General features: G+C 36.5%; 2 protein-coding genes across 2 annotated transcripts; both read right to left on the bottom strand.

Annotated features, from left to right (window-relative positions):
- Nucleotides 1–2,980: 2,980 nt before the first annotated feature.
- On the bottom strand, nucleotides 2,981–4,694 carry MELLADRAFT_59421 (uncharacterized protein; the record flags this gene model as incomplete). The annotated part of the gene is made up of 3 exons (XM_007404878.1): nucleotides 2,981–4,104; nucleotides 4,193–4,423; nucleotides 4,481–4,694. 3 exons carry the CDS (start codon nucleotides 4,692–4,694, stop codon nucleotides 2,981–2,983), a joined length of 1,569 nt encoding a protein of 522 aa, XP_007404940.1.
- Nucleotides 4,695–16,794: 12,100 nt separating this feature from the next.
- On the bottom strand, nucleotides 16,795–18,851 carry MELLADRAFT_102169 (uncharacterized protein; the record flags this gene model as incomplete). The annotated part of the gene is made up of 4 exons (XM_007404877.1): nucleotides 16,795–17,520; nucleotides 17,704–18,270; nucleotides 18,382–18,398; nucleotides 18,587–18,851. 4 exons carry the CDS (start codon nucleotides 18,849–18,851, stop codon nucleotides 16,795–16,797), a joined length of 1,575 nt encoding a protein of 524 aa, XP_007404939.1.
- Nucleotides 18,852–19,073: the final 222 nt, after the last annotated feature.

The raw sequence follows: 19,073 nt of genomic DNA, 5'->3' as shown, positions 1-19,073 counted from the left end.
GCGAGTCAAGTTGATTCTGTCATCTCCCTCCCAGTAGCCAAAGAGTGAATCCAATGGTTGCAAGGAAGAGCAGACACGCCGTTTCACCGCGGCGACGGGGCATAATACGTTAGGTTGTGCGTTAAGCAAGATCGGCTGAGCCTGGCCTGCCTTAGCGGTCTTCGCACCTCGAACAGAGATGATTACCAAACCTGCTGTCAACGGTGACTGTTGTACGTCGCTGCAAAGGACAGAGTTGATCCACGCGGGCTTCCCGTGTTTGTTGTCGTAGGTAAATTCTCCTAGTCTAGCCAGCCCCCAAAAGGCGCATATAGCACAATCCAGGATTGCCTGGTCCGCTGGTGAGCCGGCCTTGAGTTTCATGTATAAGGCCAGTATGTGTTCCACTAAAACTGCTGGCTTTTGAGGCTTCCTCGGTATGAGGGCATCTGCACGCGCTGATGCTCGAAGTAAAACCGCGACTCGATCAGTCGTAACATGGGGGTAAGGTCGGTCGTGGAACAAGTGCCAAGCCTTGATTCCCGACAGGTAGTTGGAGAGGGTGGTCGAGTTGATGTCATGATCTGTGAGACTCCCTTCCACTCGTCCCGCCCATCAGCAAAATTCGTATATATCGATGGGTGCAGCTGGTAGTTCAAATACACCTGATTTCGACTCTTTCCAGAACGTCAAGAACTTCTTAACGGCCCCGTTATAGCTCTTCAATGTACTTTCTTTCCAGCCGTTTAGTAGGTGGACTTTCAACGGACTAAGGTCCGGATCGACCACACCTGATAGGAAGGCTGACAGGCCTTTATAAACGATAGAAGAGGTCATCGGGAGTGATGAGGGTGTGTTGTATGAAGGAAAGTGTGGAAAAGAAGTTAATCTACTCGCAATTGGGAATTCATTCCAGAGTTTTGACAATTATATTTCGTGATCTATTCAGGCAAAAACAACTGGTACCATCGGAAGGCAAACATTTGATTACGTCACAAGATCACTAATACAATATCAGCTACGAAGTAGATGCAGATGTAGCAACAGGAAACAAGACTTCAGACAAATCATCTGGCATCTCGATCAATATCATATCGTCCAAGTGATGCTCCCGCTGGATTTCACCATTGAGCTCTATAAGTCTATCACCTCGTGATAGCTTGTCCGCTATGTTATCTTCAGAGATGACCCTCTTCGGGTGGAGATCCACCTGATGAGAAATGAGGATATTTTGAATGGTTTTCCATTCTTCGTTTACCTCTTTATCTCTAGACTTTCTGTTTTCAAGTGCTGCCTGACTGGTGGTATTATCCGTCCAGACTATCAGATTTCTTCCTTTGCCAAAGCCTAATTTAATAGCCATTAAGAGCCCTAAACGGATCGCTACAGTCTCAAGCCAAGCAATCGTTCGTTTGTTCTTTCCTGAATCTCGCCAGTCATCTATAGCTTGGAACTGTGCCCATTTAGTACCGATCAGAATACCTACTCCCCAATCGGAAGTGTCTCCTACCCATCCAATTTCGATGGGTTCCGGAATCGCGATCAAGCGTAGATTTTTGAAAGAGCGGAGCGTGAGCAGCCAAAAATTAACGTCCTCTCGTACATCTTCAGGTAACTTTTGCTTTGCTTGTGGGTGTACCCACCTTGCTTTCCAACCATACAAGCTACATAAATAACACTTCAATTGTGGTACCACATTTGACACATGGCTAAGCCTTCCCACAAATTGGTCGACCTTGTTATAATTCCATGATGCTGCTGGGTTGATGAACTCTTCAATCTGCGTGATTCTTGTTTTGTAGTTTCTCATCTGGAAGTCGAACGGTTTTATTAAAACCATTCCAGATAAATCCTATGAATTTCTGCTCATGCTGGAACTTCGAACATTTCTTTTTGTTTGTTAGAACACCCAATTGCTGTGACCTCTTCACTACATCTGCCATGTCTGTTGTCGAACCCGTCCTCTTTACGAAGAGGTTGTCATCGACCCATCGAAAGACAGTGACCAAATCGAATTCTGCAATCATGATTCTTTTCCAAGCGTCAGCAGGTCTTCCAAAGGAGCCACAACCCGCTACACCACCGAAGGTTATCCTAGTATCTAAATATAACTCCCCGGTCGTGCTTAACACCATCAAGTATCGCCACTGTTCCATCAATGTTGGGATCTGGCAATACGCTTTTTCCCAATCGAAGAGCGCCAGTAATAGAACTTCATGTGATAATCTAAAGAATTTTGCCACCTTTTTAAAATCATCCCAAGTTGTCCTAAAATCGTCCGCATCTACGAAAGAATTAACTGATCGTATTTCTGGATTGTTCTTGGGATAAGACAAATCGTTTATAGGTCTAGTCAAACCATCTCCATTGACCACTGCTCCGAGAGGATTTGTACGAAATAAAGAGAATACACTGCTGACTTCTTCGTGTGTATATGGTCCAAACATACGACGTTTCTCTACTTCTTGTCTCATGTTGTTTTCAATCTTCTCTGCCGCTAGCATTGATGACGTATGATTTCTTGGCGTATAGTATTCGCAATTCAATACCTTATGATGGGGAATGCCCTGATCAAAACCAATTTGAAAACCTTGTAACACGTCTTTGAATTCATCAATGAGATTCGCTTTCTTTAGCGCCTTCCTCCACTCATCGATATTCATCTCGCATTGAATTCTAGTAGGCCAACCTTTTGGTAATACTTTGACGTTGGATCTTATCTCTCTCGCAAGTACTTCTTCATAATTTGACACTTCCGCAATGGGATTTATTTCAGACGTCTCATTACAATCCAACAAACTAACATAGAGTAAACAAATACAAAATAATTGTTAATTAGTTACTGTGAACATGATCAGAGGGTGTCATGATAGCTTCTCAAGAAAGGGAACGAGGATTTGAATAATACAGGTTAAACTATAAATAACGTTACAACAGCTTTGAAAATGATACGAAGGGAGATAGCAAAAAAGGAAAAACATAGTAGTAGGTTACATATAACCTACGTTTTGCTTGTACTTGAAACTGGGGCAGTTCCACCTTTCTCTTTCCTCACGTAGTTCGGGTCAAAGTTGTTTCCAGCATAACCTTTCCTCTTCTTCCCTTCAGGATGGGTAAAAGTACTACCCGACGGATTAGGAGAGACGTTTTGGTTATTACCGATCTGATTATTGTTGACGTTATGATGATTACGTTTTTGATTCGATTGATTAGAGTTGTAGCCTGAGTTACTATTGTAAGAGGAGTTCCTTGATAAGTTTTGTTTCTTGGGGTTACCTGTGTTGTGGTCCCATTCAAACCTTTCTCCTCCTTCAGCATACGGGTTGTCTGTAAAACTTAATTCGTCACACTTCCTTGATTTAGCAAAACAAATTTCTTTTATGTCTCTTCTGAACTTTGAAATATCTATCGGTCCAGTCGTTCCATCTTCATAAGTGACTTTTTCAGTAAATAACAAAGATCTCATCTTTATATCATATCTGAAGGCAACCATCCAACACTCCGTTTGTCTTAAATCTTCTACATTATCTTTGTGTATGACTAACCAATCTGCTAATGTAACAAATTTGAATTTATTACGTATGGTTTTGATGAAATTTTGATAGTTGATGTTCCATATCATGTAAGATTGAGAAAATTCATGTGGGTAAGGATGTCCTGAGTAAAGATTTTGAGCTTTGGACGTTTCGTCGCTTCTAACTCTTTTCTCTGCGTGGTATTGCCACGCTTCTTCTTGCCACTCGTCGTTAAAGATTGTAAGAGGTACTGGTAGCCTTAATTCGTTGATATTTTTCTCGAAGAAGGGAGTCAATCCTACGTTGCTATCTGTGTTGGTGGTTGCGCCTTCTCTGAAAGTGAATCCATTTTCTATTATCTTCGTAGAAGCGATAGATTTGGCAGCTGAAGATGGTTTCAGTTTATCTTTGTCTAAATTAATTACATCTTTTTGAATAATTAGATTAGGTGGAGATTTCGTTGGTATCGATTTCATTTGTTCATGGAGTCTGAAATAGAATGCCGCTTCTTCTTTCTTGCCGGCTAACACTGCTGCTGTAGCTTTCTCCATTGTTACATCAAGATCTTTCATTTGTTGCGTGATCACTATCGAAGGCGTTAAGGCAGCACCTATCAAATCGAAAGTGATTCATTGATTAATTAACAATTATCAAGAGTTACATAAGAAAGACAAATGATAAAAAGGTAAGGTAATCACCTGGAGCCTTGGCTTGTGGTTCACTACCTAACAATTGAGTATAAGAATCATCTAGTTGAATTCTTCCTTTCCCGCTTTTTAAGTTCTCGACGGTATTTCCAATTGATTTTGAATCGTTCTGTACCAAATCGATTACAGTTGATGGTTGATTATCTTTGTTTAGATTTGATTCTGCGATAGATGAAGAAGACGGTTGATTTTTATCTAAAGAAGGTTGTCCTGAGTCTTTATCTATTTGAGATCATGTTAGTAAACATCTATGAAACATTTTGTATGGTAATGACCTACTGGTTGTTTCTTTATCAATTTCGTCGCTCTGAACATTGTTGGTATTAACCTGTTTGTTCGAGTTAATGTTGGACCCAATGTTGTTGGCATTTGCCTGCTCATCAGAGGTTGATTCCGTATTCTTCTCGTTGATCGTGTTCGTTTGGCTTTCAGTTGTTAGTAAATTGACAACTTCTTGACCTTCCTTGTTCGAATTGACCTTTCGCTTAGACATGACTTTAAGTAACTAGTAGAACAATGAATTTATAATAATAATTTCTTGGTTTATAAGCGATTCAAATTTATAATAGTAATAATTTTAGTATTATAAGATGAATTATTTCTTTGAAAAAGGGAACGTTGTAGAACTTATAACCCAACAAGGGTTATACAGAGCTGGAAGAGGATAATCTACTAATAAAATGACTAGTAGAAGTTGTCTAAGGACTGCTCTTCTAAAACAACACAATCAGAAAGAGCTCTGTTGTATTGAGTACTGATAAGGCACCAGAGAAATATAACTTCACACGTAATTTTAACTTCAAAAGCACACTTTGTATTACTATCAACACTGCTATAGTGTTATTCCCAATTGATAACTGAAAAAAAATAAGCAATATCTGATTGATATTATTCCCAATAAGTCTTTATGACTATAAAACTAAAGTAAATTTCTCTTTATAACTGTAATAAAGGGTGTATTTAAGTGAACAGGTACTATTAAAATAAGTTTATGATGATAAACAAAATAATAATGGCGTAAATGATAAAAAAAAGGGGAACAACAGTCCCAAAACCCTCTCAAAGTATATATAACAATGTACTAGAACTTTTACAATGGTCAACAGCCTCAAAACCAATCAAATCCGCCCAAAATTCCCTAAAAACCCTATGATGACGCAATGTAATGGTTTTGTTACTAATAAATGATGTAATTTTCACAGCTAAAAGTGATCAATGACGCAATAATATGATGTACAGCACTTCTTATGATGAATACAGGTGATTTTTTCCTTGTAAACTAGCTGAAAACCAATTTTTGAGATTACGAATTTTTTCAGATGTGCTCCAATTTTTGATTACTAAAGTGCATCTTGTAGCCCACGTGTTACTGATCATTTCTGACACCTACATGACCTACTTCTGATGAGTGACGAGTAAGATATTGAGTTGTGAAGTTAAGGTTTTTAGTGTTACATATGACTTGTGACTGTAAATTCGAGATTCACACCAATTCTTTATTTGCCTTATAACTTTTTACACACACCTCCGGTACTAATGATTTAAAGTTTGTACATTATGTAATCCACTCTTCTGCGTTGAATGAGCCATCTACCAACCTATTCTGACGTCATTTGACATATGTAATTAGCTGAAAACCTCCATTTTCCACGAATTTCACCCATTTTCTTCACTTTTCACAGCTACTACTATCTTTTTCTTGCTCATGTAATATGACATCATCATCTATAGCCTTAAAAATCCCGGAAAATCCTCTTGGCAACCTTAAATTCCATCACTACCACTATTACACAACCAAACTACACGTGTACCTCTTGTTTACCAACTTCGAAAAAGTGCTTTTTTCCTAATAACTTCTGTTTCTACTTATCAACCTTGAAGATTAAAATTGTTTCTGACTAAAACAATGCTCCTCTTTCGTATTCCAACCCTACTAAACCCATAAACCTAATATTACTACCCTAAAAACCATTTCCAACCTGTATACCTCTATTTTCGAGTTTTTCTTATGTTTTTCTTTCTTTCTTTTTGTAATAAATTTGTAAGTAAACTATAATGATCTTAATATATAATGTGAAATAAAATGATGTAATGTTGACCTAATGACCAATACATAAGCCTACAAGAGCTTCAATTGATCAAAAACCTCCATTTCGAATTTTCTTTCCTGCTGAATCCTGCTAATAAACTGGTAAACTGGTAATTGTGAATTTTTTAATTGATCCCATAAATTGATCACCACATCCTCCTCTTCTTCCAAACTGCCCCCAGTTTATCAATTAAACAATTCAATTAAACACTCCAAATCACTAAATTCTCGAATTTTCCTTTATTTCCAATATGGTCAACACTGTTTCACCTTCTGTAGCTTCACCTTGTGTCCAATGCCGGATGGTAAACTCCTCCTGCCACTATCAAATCAATCCTGCTTGCCAAAGATGCCATAGTCTAGGAATAATATGCTGTAAGTCCAATTTCTTTCTTCTATTTCTTTATAATAAGTTTCAATGTTTTTATTTAATTCTTTTACTAATTTTTAATGTCTTTTCTTTATTTAATTTTAATAGCCTACCCCTCAGCGCCTTCATCCAATAATTCACCTGTACCTAATTCTCCTGCCAACAATTACCCTCCACCAAACACGCCTAATACTCCTATCAGAATAAATTTCCTTAACCCTTATAATATTAATTTAAATAACACGCCTTCAGCACCTGATTCCCCTAATCCCTCTATTACTTCATCAATTGAAACCAACTTTACTACATCTGATCCATTTTTTGAAAGATTATATGAACATAACCTGGCGTGGAAAACTGATTATATAACTTATCAGAATTGGCATTCTTGGAGGATCCTGGATGATACAATCAGACAATTTAAAGAAGCAGGCTTTGAAGTTCCAAACATAATTAATAATCATTATCATTTGTTGCGTGCACATTCTATAGCTGAGTATGTTTCAAGAAGGGGTGAAGATGAGTGTTTGACTGTAGCAACTTTTATTCCATTCCTTAATCATGCTGAGCGTGCAAATGCTGCTATTTTATCCCCCTACAGTACTCCTTCTACCAATCCTCCTAATACTGAACCTCCTCTAATTAATTATGTTAATAATAGTCCTCCTGTAATTCCCGCTGTAAATTCTCCTTATACTGATTATAATTATTCTGAATATACTCCTAATATTTATGAACTTCCAAGCTGGCTTGATCCACGCCTTTTCCCTTCTTCTCCTTAATTTTTTTTTTATATCTTTTAACTTGTACATTTTTAATCTTCTTTTAAAATTTTAATATAATTATTATACTGATAACTAGTGAAACATATCCTTATTATTATTTTTTTTTTTTAAATCTTATCTTATATTTTTATTCTGGTCTTTTAATTCTTTTAATCTTTTATATATATTTTTATCTTTTGAAATTAATAATATTATTAGTGGTAATTTATACTTATAATTGCGCCTCTTCCTCTTCAATGCCCACCTCCTCTTCTTCTGCTAATATTGCCACACCCCTAGGATAAAATCTTTTAACATGTTCAGCAGCATATTTTTGCGATAATTGAGTTCCATCTAACTCTTCTAGAATATAAGCACCTCCCATATGTTGTTCAACTACCTTATAAGGCCCATTCCATCTATTTTTAAATAATTTTCCCCATTGAAATTCTAAACTTTTGTTATAAGTTAATACCAAAGTTCCCTTCTCTAATGGATTTCTTAATCTATGCGCATTTTTCTTGTCCCAATATATAATTCCATCTACTCTTGCCTTCATCATCTTTTCATAAGCCTTCTTAATTAATTCTTCTCTTCCCAATAATTGTTCCATTCTTGCTTTTAATAAATCTTCTCCAGTGTAAATAATATCCCAATCAATACCTAAAAATGTCCCAGCTTCCAAATCCACAGGTAAAATTGCTAGTTGATTAAATAACATCTCATAAGGAGATAATCCAGTGGTTCTTTTCGTGGAAATCCTGTCTGCAAATAATACTTGAGGTAGAAATGTTTCCCAAGAAGTCCCAGTCTCATCACTTAATTTTACCAAAGCTCCTTTAATATCCTTATGACCTCTTTCAACCATTCCTTCTGACTGTGGCCAATATGCCGTGGATTCCCCTAACTTTGATCCTGACATAGCAATTGCATCTCTAAATACCCCTTTAAATTCAGAACCTCCATCCACAGTAAAACATTTAACAGAACCATATCTCATTAACCATTCTTTAGTAATAAATTTGGCCACTGCAGGTGCTGTTAACTTCTTTAAAGGTGCAGCTTCTACCCATCCAGTTAAATCATCTCTAGCTATTATAGCATAATTATAATTACCCGCCTTAATATGAATTGCATCCAAGCTCACTCTTCCAAATAAAGTACTTTCACCAGTTGCCCTTCCCATTTCTTTTTCTTTCTTTGAACTTTTCTTCTGACATATTTCACACGTCAATACCCAATCTCTAACAAATTCCTTCATTTCAGGCCACCAGAATCTTACCAAACATCTTTTATAAGTCTCCTCAATTCCTCTATGTCCTAATTCCTCATGTAATTTCTCTAAAACAAACCTTTGTCCTTCTAAATTTGAAACAACCAATCTTCCATAAGGTACTCCTCTTTTCTTCAATCTTTCATTTTCCACGTAATAAGAAGGAGCTCTATTCTTAAGCCTTTGAAACTCATCATCCAAGCATCCTTCAGGTCTTTTTAAAGTTGTTAAATACTCTTGTAAATACTTCCAAACACCTTCTTGCGCCCAAATTGTTCCACTCTCTTCCTCCTCTTTTTCTGATGTTAAATCCTCATTCTGCAATTTAAAACTTTCATATACTTTAATATCTTTATCCTCCTCATTAAAACTCTCAGCTGAATCTGAATCACTTCCACGCATTCTTCTTGATAATCCATCTGGCATTCCAAAGCTTTTAGCATGTTTATGAACTAAATCAAATGAAAATAATTGAATGAAAGCTACCCATCTTGTCATAGCAGCATTAGGTAAACTTGGCGTGTTAATCATCTGAATTAAAGCCTTTGCATCCACTTGTAATTCAAAATGTTGGCCCCATAACTTTGTTCTGAACTTTTTAAGAATCTTTGCCACGCCACATAGCTCTAATTTGGGTTGAGAATACCTTGATTCCACCTCAGTAAATACTTCTGATTCATAGAATACTGGCCTGACTTCCCCATTTCCATCCGCTTGCATTAATACTCCTCCAGCTGCTATATGACTTGAATCCACGGCTAGAATAATTGGACTTGCTTCTTCATTATAATCCAAAGCTGATAATATTATATCTTCCCCAACAATCTTCTTCAATAAATTAAAAGCATCCTCACACTCTTGACTCCATATAAACTCCACTTTTAATCTTGTAAGCCTTCTTAAAGGTGCTGCCAAATGACCAAAATTAGGAATAAACATTCTTACATATATACATGTGCCCAAAAATCCTAATACTTGAGTTTTATTTGTTGGAGTTGGCCAACTTTGAATCTTATTCTTCTTTTTAATTGATATACTCCTTCCTTTCTTGCTTACAATATGTCCAACAATTTCCAAAGCAGGTACACACACAGCAAACTTCTTTCCAGACACAGTAAGTCCTGCTTCTTCAATCCTGAACAACATTCTTTCTAAAACCACGGCATATTCCCAAATAAATTTTCTTATACCATTATTTTCTTTTAATACTTCATTATTATAATCTGATTCAGGTCCTTTAATACCACCATCATCAATAAAAATTCCCACGTGTTGAGGAATTTCATCTTGCAATATCCACATCATCTGAGCTTGATATACAGCTACTGAATTAGTTGCTCCTTGAGGTAATCTAGTTAATTGTAATCTTCCCAAAGGGGTTTCAAAAGTTGTTAAAGGACGTGAAAATGCTGCTAATTCCCTTTCATCATAACCTCCCATTATATCACCAAGTCCATAACAAGCTCTTCCAGCAAAGGATTCCACGAAATCTTCAGGAGCAGGTGGTACCCCAGAGTCCTTAATTGTTACTCTATTTAATACTTGTAAATCATGTACTACCCTTAATTTTCCATCACCTTTAAGTACACAGAATACAGGACTAGTATAACTTGATGTGGATTGTTCATAAAAACCTGTTCTTATTCTTTGTCTAACTAATTCAATGAAATCATTCCTTATTGCTACAGGTATAGGAATAGGTCTAATTTGCCAAGGCTCATGTTCCACCACGGGTATTGCATAAGGTTGTCCATATGAATGCTTCAATAATCCTCTTTCTTCTTCACAATAAGCTATTGCTGCTTCCCTTAATACCAATATTAATAAGAATAATTTCCATTCCTCCTCACTTAACCATTCTGCAGGACCAAAGTTGCATTGCTTAAGCCTTTCCACCGTGGTTTTCTCAGTTTCTTTGAAGACTGGAGGATTTTTAATTAAAGGAGTAATATAAGGATCCCTTGATAAAGGTGGTCTTTGTAAAGGAAGATTTAAATACTGTGGCATTGGCGCATTTACAGGTTTAACCTTCTTATCTACAGTCTTATATTTGGTACTATAACTCCTTAAATCCTTGAGTTCACGCCCTCTCCCAAATATTTCTTGATCTTCCAAGCACATAATTAAGCTTAATTCATTTATTAAATCATAATCCACACTTTCCTTCTCAAATTGCAACCCAAATACTTCTTCTTCATCATCTTCATCTTCAACTATATCATAATCAATTCCTAAACATAAATCACGTGCTGCATAACCTTGCCTTTCTTCAATTTCTACATTTAATTCCCTTTCCCAATTTCCTTTATCAGGTTCACATAACCTCACCTTCATCCATACTCCTCTATTATCTTTTAATGTCATCATTTCCCCTAAATCTTTCTTGAAATCCAATTGAACAGCATAATCAAATAAGAAAGATCTTCCCAATATTATTGGAGTTTGACTCTCCTCAGTTACGTAGAATTGAACCAAGCCTTCAATATTTCTACCAATTCTAACTTTCACTTTCTCAGCAATCCCACATAAAACAGTCTTCTGTCCGCCAATTCCTCTTACTGCTCCTTTAATATTAACCATAGTTTGAACAGGTAACAATTGCATAAACTTCTGAGGAATTATACTAATTTGAGATCCTGAATCAACCAATGCTTTCAATTTAATTTTACCAATTGTAATAGTAACATATCCCAAAGGCGTGGAATATAAAGGAGACTGAGGTAAATTAACTTCCAGAGATGAATTACTTTCAGAATCAAATTCAAAGTCAGATAAAGCTGTACTATTAACTGCTGAAGCCATTGTTTCTTGATTCATATTTAATCTTCTCTTTGAAACCCACTTCTTAACTTCTTCAGATACCACAGGAGAAATGGCGCATAATTCCTTAACTTGAATATCAATAACACTCTTCATTAATTTCTGAACCACGTCTGTTACAACTCTTGGATTGTCTGCAAAGACTGGCCTTTCCAATTTATTCTTCTGTTCCCCGTGTCCTGGCATTATATAAGAAGGTCTAATTGTTTTATTTGAACCTTCCTTAATGTTTCTATTATCATCATCAGCATGAATTCTTCTTAAGCTTTCCTCCATTTCATTTATACCAGCTTCTTCAATATTATTTTCTATATCTAAATCCATACCATCATCAATATCCTCAGCTTCTTCATTAATAGTAACCTTCTTCTTCTTCTTAGGTTCAGCTTGAGTTACAGTCTTTCCACTACATGTATTTTCTGTAATATCATATATTTTAGTTCCACCTCCTCCCAATAATTCATTCCCATTACTTCTTAATATTTCAGGCATCCTCCAATTCCCTTCAAGAATACCACAACTTGTTTTAAGCTCTTGAATTTTATCTTTCCCGTCATTTTTAGTAATAATAGCTGTAGGAGTTACAGGTGGTACTACAGGTGTATTAACATGTACAGCAGGAGTTGTTACACGCTGTTGTTGTATATTTTGACGTGTAGCATCATTGGCTTGCTGTTCAGAATATCTAATAACTTGCTGCCTGATTCCATCTTCTCCTTGCTTAAACATCCTTACATTTCCTGAAGGTAAGAAGAAACCATCCATCCTATCTTGCAATAATCCAGCTTGCTTATCTTGAATTACCCATCTACATCTTCCTACAGTATGTCCTTCAGTATTACAATACACGCAAAAGACAGTACTTCCTTGATTTCCATTTGGAGGTGGTGGAGGTTGATAAGTATTTTGATTATTTGTATTTGGATTTTGAGGATTATAAGGTCTATTAACATTATTATTATTATAAGGCCTGCTGTAATTGGGCTGTTGTCCTTTATAATTCTGAGCTGGAAAATTACGCGGCTGATTATTAAAATTGTTATTATTATTATAAGGTTGATTAACTCTTTGATAATTTGACGGATTTTGTTGATGTTGAGCTCTAAAAGGTTCAGCTTGTTGATGGATTTGAGTTTGTAAAGAATTTGAAACAGGAAGATAAGGATGCAATGCATTTACAGGTGGTAATAATAATGGAGCCTGCACGTGATTTATATGTAAATTTCCCAAGTCACTACATAAAACCTCCATTTGCTGCGTGGCTTTTGCTTGCATTCCTCCTATTTTAGCAACTTTATTACTAGTATCCTTTTGAATTACTTCACTTCTAACACCAGCAATTTCATTCTTAATTGCAAACTTCTCTTCTCCAATATCCTCAAAGATTAATAAAGCTTCTTCTTCAATATAATGATCCACAACCTTCTTTAATTTATTTAAATTAGGTAACCTATATCTTCCACTATCCACCTTCTTCATTAACTTCTTTCTAATCATTCTTTTCTTGAATTTCTTTTGAAGTTCATCAGAGAAAGCATCATAGAAATGGCGTGCAACTTCTTCATCATTTGAATCAATATAATCATGTCTTGTTAAATATTGATGAATTTTGTCGAAATTAATTCTAAATGTTTGATATTCAGCTTTATTTGTAACACCACCAGTCCTAGCAGTTCTTTCTGACAAAGTTCTTAAATGATCAATTGAATATCTTGGTTGCTCCGTGGTAGTTTGATACCTTTCAATTAATTGTTCCTTAACTTTCTTCCAACTCCATTCACCAGTACCCCAACCATCCATTTCACGTATTTCCTCCTTCAATTCTTCTCCAACAACAAAGCTAGTAACTTGTCTAACCATATCAAGTTCTGAGGCGCCATTTGCTTCAGCTTGACTATGATAATTAATGATAAACTTCTTAACATTCCTTCCAACTTCAAATCTAATACTTGAATCAGTATTATCAATTCTACGTGGTTTAATATGACTTCTGGCCTCCTCATTCCTTTCTTCACTACTAACATCTCCATTACTAGTTGAATCATCATCTGAAGAACTTGAAGAACTTGAATAATCTCCTCCATCATCTTCTTTAATAATTTTCTTAATAACCTTCTTGCCTTTACTCTTTTTCACGACTTTTACCACTTCTTTTTCCTTCTCCTTCTTCTCTCCTTCTTCCTTAATTCTATTATTAGTAATAATGTCTGCCACTTCTTTTTCTCTTTGTAAATAATATTGTTGTTGATTATAGAATTGTTGTTGCCAATCCACGTCTTCCTCATGATCAGAGGGTAATAATGGTTCCTGTTCCCTGAATCCAGTAAAGGCTGAAGGTGGAATTGGATCCTCAGAAGCAGGTGGTTCTTCACGTTGTTTTCCATGAATAGTTGATCCAGAGGAAGGTCCTGGAGGTGGTGGTGGTGGTAATATGTTAATAGAAGTAGAAACATCTGGAACATAAACTCTGCTTCCAGAAATTCGTGGAGTTCTTTTATAATGAGATGTTGGTGGTAATTCTAATTCCTCATCTCCATCATCCGCCACATCTTGATTATGCATTTGAATAACTGAAGACATAGCTTCTTTATATAATAAATTCTTTAAATAAGAACTAATTTTGATATACTTTTAAATGAGAATGAAAGATAATGTTTATGATTGATTTGAATAATTTTAATTTTAAAGATCTTCTGTTGATAACCACGTGAATAATTTTTATTGAATCTTGATGTAATATAATATAATTTGCTTGTTGATAATGATTAAAAGAGAAATTGATTTAATTATAAGTTGATTTTAATTTGTCAAGCCCGGGCAGAGTCACCAATATGTAGAACTTATAACCCAACAAGGGTTATACAGAGCTGGAAGAGGATAATCTACTAATAAAATGACTAGTAGAAGTTGTCTAAGGACTGCTCTTCTAAAACAACACAATCAGAAAGAGCTCTGTTGTATTGAGTACTGATAAGGCACCAGAGAAATATAACTTCACACATAATTTTAACTTCAAAAGCACACTTTGTATTACTATCAACACTGCTATAGTGTTATTCCCAATTGATAACTGAAAAAAAATAAGCAATATCTGATTGATATTATTCCCAATAAGTCTTTATGACTATAAAACTAAAGTAAATTTCTCTTTATAACTGTAATAAAGGGCGTATTTAAGTGAACAGGTACTATTAAAATAAGTTTATGATGATAAACAAAATAATAATGGCGTAAATGATAAAAAAAAAGGGGAACAACAGTCCCAAAACCCTCTCAAAGTATATATAACAATGTACTAGAACTTTTACAATGGTCAACAGCCTCAAAACCAATCAAATCCGCCCAAAATTCCCTAAAAACCCTATGATGACGCAATGTAATGGTTTTGTTACTAATAAATGATGTAATTTTCACAGCTAAAAGTGATCAATGACGCAATAATATGATGTACAGCACTTCTTATGATGAATACAGGTGATTTTTTCCTTGTAAACTAGCTGAAAACCAATTTTTGAGATTACGAATTTTTTCAGATGTGCTCCAATTTTTGATTACTAAAGTGCATCTTGTAGCCCACGTGTTACTGATCATTTCTGACACCTACATGACCTATTTCTGATGAGTGATGAGTAAGATATTGAGTTGTGAAGTTAAGGTTTTTAGTGTTACATATGACTTGTGACTGTAAATTCGAGATTCACACCAATTCTTTATTTGCCTTATAACTTTTTACACACACCTCCGTTACTAATGATTTAAAGTTTGTACATTATGTAATCCACTTTTCTGCGTTGAATGAGCCATCTACCAACCTATTCTGACGTCATTTGACATATGTAATTAGCTGAAAACCTCCATTTTCCACGAATTTCACCCATTTTCTTCACTTTTCACAGCTACTACTATCTTTTTCTTGCTCATGTAATATGAAATCATCATCTATAGCCTTAAAAATCCCGGAAAATCCTCTTGGCAACCTTAAATTCCATCACTACCACTATTACACAACCAAACTACACGTGTACCTCTTGTTTACCAACTTCGAAAAAGTGCTTTTTTCCTAATAACTTCTGTTTCTACTTATCAACCTTGAAGATTAAAATTGTTGCTGACTAAAACAATGCTCCTCTTTCGTATTCCAACCCTACTAAACCCATAAACCTAATATTACTACCCTAAAAACCATTTCCAACCTGTATACCTCTATTTTCGAGTTTTTCTTATGTTTTTCTTTCTTTCTTTTTGTAATAAATTTGTAAGTAAACTATAATGATCTTAATATATAATGCGAAATAAAATGATGTAATGTTGACCTAATGACCAATACATAAGCCTACAAGAGCTTCAATTGATCAAAAACCTCCATTTCGAATTTTCTTTCCTGCTGAATCCTGCTAATAAACTGGTAAACTGGTAATTGTGAATTTTTTAATTGATCCCATAAATTGATCACCACAACGTTCAATAATTCTAACACAAAAAACTCAGTCAGATAGACTTAGTTTACCAAATCACGCTGGAATGACGATAAGGAAATGGAAAGGGAAATGAGGCGAGAAGGAAAGAGAGAGAATAGGAATGCGGAGAGGGACAGTTCTTGGATGACCAAGAGCATCTATATGACTCTCTCTTCGCCAGCCTCATTCCAAAGCAGAGGAAAACTCCTTCTTGTGAGGACCAGGACAGACGGTTGAGCTGTCATGCTGTGAACAGCTGCTAAGGAAGTGTTCCTCAGGCGCGTGGTTGATGGCCCCGCTAGTCCATGGACCAGGGCAATCTACCTCGTGCCTCGTCCGGGTGCCAAATCATTATACAATTTTTTTGTTAAGTTTTTTGTATGACAAAAATTTTTTTTGTCATACAAATTTTTATGTCATACAAATTTTTCTGTTATACAAATGTTTTTGTTATACAATTTTTTTGTTATGTTTGTTCCGTGCTTCAATAAAGTTTTGCAAGGTTAAGAACCTTTATAATGAGTAAAACCTTCAAACACTTTGATTTATTGCCCATCTTGTATTCACAAACATAACCCAAGAACATCAAAAAAACATACAATGACCATACACTATTCACAAAGTAGATGTAAAGAGACGGACAACAATTGTAGACTATTCACAAAGTCGGAAAAATGAGAAAGAAGGGGATAACAACAGTTAAATTATATCCATCATCACCACATGTCATTGACCATATACTATCCACAAAGAGTAAGATGAAAAGGAAAACAAGAACAAACAAGGAGATATTAAAAGAAGAAAACAACTTATAGCACCTTCAAGCATTCTGCCAGGCATCCAATCTTAGCGCACAACCCTCATCTTCTGCTTCCTCATCCACATACACATCCGTATCATCCACAAAGTATGGCCCGCTTCCTGCTGGTGCCTTTCCCTTCCCCTTTCCTACTGGTGCTCCCTCTTCTTCAAAATCATTACCAACATCATCATCATCATCTTCATCCTCCTCTTCCTCTTCTTCATAATCCTCATCCTCTTCCTCTCCATCATCTTCCCCGTCAGTCTCATCCAAGTCAATGCTATCTCCATCATGCGACTCGTCATCTCCATCCTCGTCGCTATCAGAATTTTCTTCTTCTTCTTGATTGATGAGTTGATCCATACAGTAGTCCTTTGTGGCGTCAGCCCAATGTTTTTCAGTAAATTTCTTGTCATTCAATTTTTTGTCAGGGTGAGGTGTACCAAGGAGGGAAAGAGTTGGATTGGGAAGAAAGATGACTTTGTGAATATCAGCGACTTGAAGTTTCTGTGCAAGCAAAAGGGAGTTGTTGAACCAGTCAGCGTTGAAAAAGTCAATCGGAAATTTCTTCGGAGGTTTGGTGAAAGTTGACATCTTTGGGGTCTTGGGTCGCAAACGTGGTCGTGATTGAACCCGTGTACCATTGATTTCTTTGGAACACCACATGTGCTCGTCAACTTGCCATATCATCTGGTTGGCCTTAGCAGATCGGTATACCAGGGTCTTGGCCACATAAGCCATCAACTTTGGGCTGAATTCATCGTCACTATGGGCTTTGGTTTTGTAAAGCATTGCTTTGTATCATTTGGGGAAGTTGTTATCCCTTGCGTGGAGAAAGCGAGCTTTTCGCAACTATGACAAAGATACAAACACCATCAGCATCTGCAAGTCATGAAACACATGTTCGTGAAAGAGACATAAACTTACACGTCTGCGACATGTCTGTGCAGCTCTTCTCTCATCTGCCACCTTGTTTGTTCCCTCCCCCTTCAACTCTTGTTTGTACTTGTCGGCACACACATGAAACACGTAATGATTGTAAGTTCGTTCAAGCAGTAAGATATTGTTGATAAAGGATTTGTTGATGTTCATTGTGATGAAAGCATCAGCTATCGCCCATTGCCGGAAAATACAAATGGCACTGATTCGACAGGCTTCGTTCCACATCGAGTCCTCAGAGGCATCTAGATCAGGGCACCAAACTCGTATGCCAAGCTTGGCCAGCATTGCTCGAGTGAAAAGAAGGAAAAAATCTTTGATGTTGAAGATACCCTTTCCGACCTTCATGCGACCATGACGGGCTTCAGCCAGTGTGATTACTTCCTTATCGTCAATCAGACTCTGAGCTGCGTGATTGTCCAATACACCGGCGATTTCTGATACATTAGAGAGACGTGCGTTGAATTCTTCCATAAGAGCTGGGTCTGGTGCCTTGGGAACCGCACCCGCCAAGATGAGACCCCACATAACTCGAATGAATAAAAAGAAACATTCCTACAATGCAAACAGTCAGTGATGAAAGTTGAATGCAGATAGAAGAACATGACAGTCGGATGTAGGTAAAAGGACATGACCAGTTGAATTGAAACAAAAGAGATCACTGACCTTTGTGTCTTTAAAACCTGGAGGCATTTGGTCAGTTGGGAACTGGTGAGGACTTCGCTTTGGTGTTGGTTTTGGTGAGGGAACTGCAGCAGTCTTTTTACTCTTTGGTGTTGATTTTGGTGCCTTTATAGATGGTTTTTTTTTGGTGTTGCTGAAGGTTGTGAAGCTGAAGGCTTGGCTTTCAAGGTGGTTGTTTTGGGCTTACTGGTGGGTGTTTTTTTGCTGGTAGATGGAGTACTGACAGGAGGTTGATGTGGCATCGAGCCAGTGGAAGCACGAGTTTTCTTCTTTTTTGGTAAAGCAGATGAGGTTGAGGGTGAGACACCTATATTTCCAAACTGCTTGAGTAAGTCTTCATACGCTTTGTCGCGTGAAGCAGTCTGCGCTTGCATTTCTGCAATCATCCTGTTCTGGGCCTCAAGTTGTTGTTGTTGAGCCGTGATAAGCCTTTGAATATCATCACTATTCATGGTGTAAAAGAAGAAAAACAAAGATTGAGATATGATTCGACTGAGATATGATTTGATTAAGATATAATGTAATCGATATGATATCAGAGATTCAGATATGATCAAACGTTGAGTCAGAAGATTTGTTACGAGAAAAATTGAGGAGTGGACAGAGACAAGAGTGCTCACCAGTACCGTCTTCTTATAGGCCCCTGTGTCTGCTTTGGGACAAGATTATACATG

This window comes from Melampsora larici-populina, assembly GCF_000204055.1.
Source record: "Melampsora larici-populina 98AG31 unplaced genomic scaffold MELLAscaffold_3, whole genome shotgun sequence".
In the NCBI taxonomy this organism is placed as follows: domain Eukaryota; kingdom Fungi; phylum Basidiomycota; class Pucciniomycetes; order Pucciniales; family Melampsoraceae; genus Melampsora; species Melampsora laricis-populina.
This window is presented reverse-complemented; position numbering and strand designations above follow the sequence as displayed.